Raw genomic sequence first — 3,445 nt, 5'->3', positions numbered from 1 at the left:
CCAGTCGTCTTTTTCCTTCACCAAATAGTTCAAAATGAGCCTCAAGTCAACCCAGTAAAATCCTGTTTTTTACATTAAAACATGAGTAATAATAATCTGAAGGTGTACGATGTATAAAAGTCAGATATTATGTTATACTTGCATACTTTTAACATTGTCAGTGGAGGACTTCTACTTGTACCAGAGTATTTTTACAGTGCTTGAACCTGAGTACCACAGTAGCTGACAAGTCTTGTACCTGCTGCAGTGTTTCCTGGTCGTGGTGACACAGACTGGCACATATTCCCGCTTTAGTTAAAAAGATTTCCTCCTTACAAAATTTCTTTGGTATTTCTAGCAAGTTCCAGTTCCTGCTGCTGTTCAGCAGTCGTACCCGGGCAGGCTGGAATATTTAAGTACATTTTGTTCCTCTTATGCCGCCCAGGGACTTTCAGTGCGCTGACTCAGAGACCCGGTGACCTCGCCTCAACAAGGAAATCCCAGACTGTTCCAAGCGGCTGAGTGCGATCGCTTCTGTCTGTGTTTCTTTCATAAGTCTGGGCCGCTGATGACTCTCTTCCTCGTCACACGGTGTAAGTGAGAAATGATGCTTGTTTGACAATGTGGAAAGGCCGAGATATCACATGGAGGGAATTTACACTCATGACTGGAGGAAACACACACAGACGGTGCTGTTTATATCCATAAACTTCTTTATTCTTGAACATTTTTTTGTTAATAGTGTTTAAATTCACACCACATATGTACAGGTACAAAAATAATATCTCTGTATTTACAATATATTACAAAGTCTGGTATTTACAGATCAATATATATTTATACAGTATATAGAAGGACTATATGGAGGTCGTGGTCTTGCTGTTTTTATGTTTTTTTGGGTGCAGATCATTGGGTGATCTGGACCGGTTTTGACCAGACTGGACGCCGTCTTCATTTTTGTGATCCCTGGGCCAGCACCTCTGGACCTGGACCGGAGAACGTGGACCGGCGTGTCCCTCGATGTGGGGGCCGTGGCTGGGCAACCCAATAGCAGCTTAACTGTTCACACCACCAGCAGAGGGACGCTTCTACTTTCCAAACTTTATGTCATCGTACAGCTGTGGGAGAGAAAATGAAGACACATTAGGACACCATTCCTTTAAAACATGATGGCATAAAGTTTTAAACTGGTACTGGCTGTGTGGACCTTAGATCAGAAACTGACCTCATCTTCCGATAAGTCCACATCCTCCATGTCGCTCTCGTCTGATTCGCTCTCAGGCAGCTCCCTCAGCTCCTGCGCCGTCTTCTCGTACAGCTGGCAGCGGATCTCTTCGTTCTGGCGCCCGTAGGTGAGATGGTACGGCGTGAAGCCGCCGTAGTTAAAGCAGTTAACGTCTGCGCCGAGCTCCAGGAGGCAACGGACCAGTGTGGGGTTCTGGAGATCCACGGCCAGGTGGAGCGACGTCCGGCCACTGCACTGTTCCTACAGGCAACAAGAAGGATAACGTTAGGTTTCTGCTGCTTTACCTTCAAACATCTGCTCTGCTACAAGTTCAGCCTGCTGCAACCTCTTTGAGTTAGTGACACCTACCTGTGCGTTGATGTCTGCGCCCAGCTGAACCAGGTTTTCGACCAATGAAACGTAGCCGTTAATGGACGCCAAGTGGAGACAATTGTGTCCTGTGAAGGAGAAACAAAATGAGGCAAAGGTCAGTTACAATTCAAGAAGATCTCCAGTGAAACACGACGGTCTGAGCGTCTTTATCGTAACTCGACAATTACCATTGTAGTTGGGGAAGGACGCGATGGAGGCGAGGTGGTGTTGGCAGTTCTGGGTGATGACCCCGAAGCAGGCGAGGGAGCCCCTCTTGCAGGCGATGTGGAGAGCCGTGTTCCCGCTGTCGTCGGACAGCCGCGGGTCACAGCCGGCCTTCAGGAGCCTCTCGACCAGCTGGGGCTGCTCTGTGATCACTGCCAGGTGGAGGGCAGTCTGAGGAGGGAGCAATTAAAAATCAATATTTAATCAGGAGTCTGACTTTAAAGGCAGTTTGTGTGTATGATTAGGACGTCTGGTGGCTGATAATCAGTCATTTGGGTCGATGGTTACCTGTCTCTGGTGGTTCTGGACGTTGAGGAAGGGGTGATTGTGCGACAGTTTGATCATCTGGAAGGCATGGTCTGTGGCTTCATGAATGATGGCCAAGTGGAGAAGCCTGTGTGGTGACAAGAGAGAGAGAGAGAGAGAGAGAGAGTGGTTAGTTAAAATAGTGCTTTTCAAAAAATACACACAAGGAGGAAATGGCTCCAGCCAAATGAGACCGAACAAAGCCTGAGCAGTGGAGCGTTTCGCAAGAATGGAGTTTTGTCGGGTTATTTCCACCAGTTGTGGCTTGACACATCTGATGCTTTATCAGTTCCTGGCAGAGGGCCAGGGACTTTCCTGAACTCGCAGAGCGACATTAGCGCCGCCCAGACTGCGCTCTGAGCCAAAGTACACACACACACACACACACACACACACACACACACACACACACACACACGCAGAGTACGCGCTGCGTAACACACACACACACACACACAGTTAAAGGCCTCTTGTTTTCGTGCAACTTTCGACATTTTCACGCGCACTTTTTGCAGCTTTTCCATAAAACTTTAAGTTGCAATTCCGTTTTAAAGTGCAGCTGCTGCGCTCCGGTGCCAAAACTTCTGCCACATTTACGCACATGGATGACTTTTTTTTTTTTTTTTTTTGCAAAATGCGCACTTGCATTATCATTAATAATAAACCAAATAAAACAAATCCACTTACGTGTCTCCATCCTCCGTCACTGCGCTCCTCCAAGGCTCGTATTCCTGAGTGAGATCCTCGTTTTTGTTCGTCACGTTCATGTCCTCAAAGTCGTTCACCAGCTCGTCCTCCTTCAGGGAGTCCAGGCCGCTGTCAAAACGGTCCTCCTGGCACGGCAGCATTTTCCCGTGCTTGGGCTCCACGTTGTCGAAGTTATTATAATCCATTTGGTTGTGGTGAGATGCTCTGTGGACGTCCATGTTGACTTTTCTATTTGACTCGTCGGGGAGAAAAGCAGCTCCGTGTCTCTCCTGAGGTCAGGGCAGAGTGTAGCGGCGGAGGGAGGTGCGCTCGGTTTTTGTGCACTCGGCTGGGCGGAGCCTCGGCGGGGATTTCCAATTGACTTATCTTCGAAAAAGCGAAGGGAAATCACACAGGAGCCGTGCTTTTGTGAGAAAAATCCCCCCCAAACAGACTCAGAACGAAAACTTGTAGTTTCCTATTAGACACCTATTTTTTCACCTGTGATGTAGGTTAGGGGACATGTGATTATTTTATGTCAATGAATGAGGCACGATGGGCATGAATGAGAAGGGAGACGGCCCCTGGTAGGCTCTTGAAGAATTCCCTTCTGCACTGTGGGGAAATTATCTGTCTCAAGTGGTTTTTAAC

General features: G+C 47.8%; 1 protein-coding gene across 1 annotated transcript; it reads right to left on the bottom strand.

The window, feature by feature from the left end:
- Window positions 1-674: 674 nt before the first annotated feature.
- On the bottom strand, window positions 675-3,102 carry LOC141018143 (NF-kappa-B inhibitor alpha-like). Its single transcript, XM_073493043.1, has 6 exons — window positions 2,795-3,102; window positions 2,090-2,195; window positions 1,765-1,972; window positions 1,574-1,662; window positions 1,205-1,465; window positions 675-1,097 (listed from the first exon to the last, which is right to left on the bottom strand). Exons 1-6 carry the CDS (start codon window positions 3,031-3,033, stop codon window positions 1,068-1,070), a joined length of 933 nt encoding a protein of 310 aa, XP_073349144.1. The 5' UTR covers window positions 3,034-3,102; the 3' UTR covers window positions 675-1,067.
- Between the last annotated feature and the right edge of the window lie 343 nt (window positions 3,103-3,445).

Source organism: Pagrus major, chromosome 22, assembly GCF_040436345.1.
Source record: "Pagrus major chromosome 22, Pma_NU_1.0".
Classification (NCBI taxonomy): domain Eukaryota; kingdom Metazoa; phylum Chordata; class Actinopteri; order Spariformes; family Sparidae; genus Pagrus; species Pagrus major.
The sequence above is the reverse complement of the archived record's forward strand: the minus strand, read 5'-3'. Positions and strand labels throughout refer to the sequence as shown.

Excerpts from the sequence above, each read along its gene's own strand:
- LOC141018143 (XM_073493043.1), bottom strand. The coding sequence starts at position 3,033 with ATGGACGTCCACAGAGCATCTCACCACAACCAAATGGATTATAATAAC. Across the intron at positions 1,973-2,089 it reads TCCAGAACCACCAGAGACAG|ACTGCCCTCCACCTGGCAGT; the intron begins GTAACCATCGAC and ends CTCCCTCCTCAG. Across the intron at positions 1,098-1,204 it reads TGGACTTATCGGAAGATGAG|CTGTACGATGACATAAAGTT; the intron begins GTCAGTTTCTGA and ends TCTCTCCCACAG.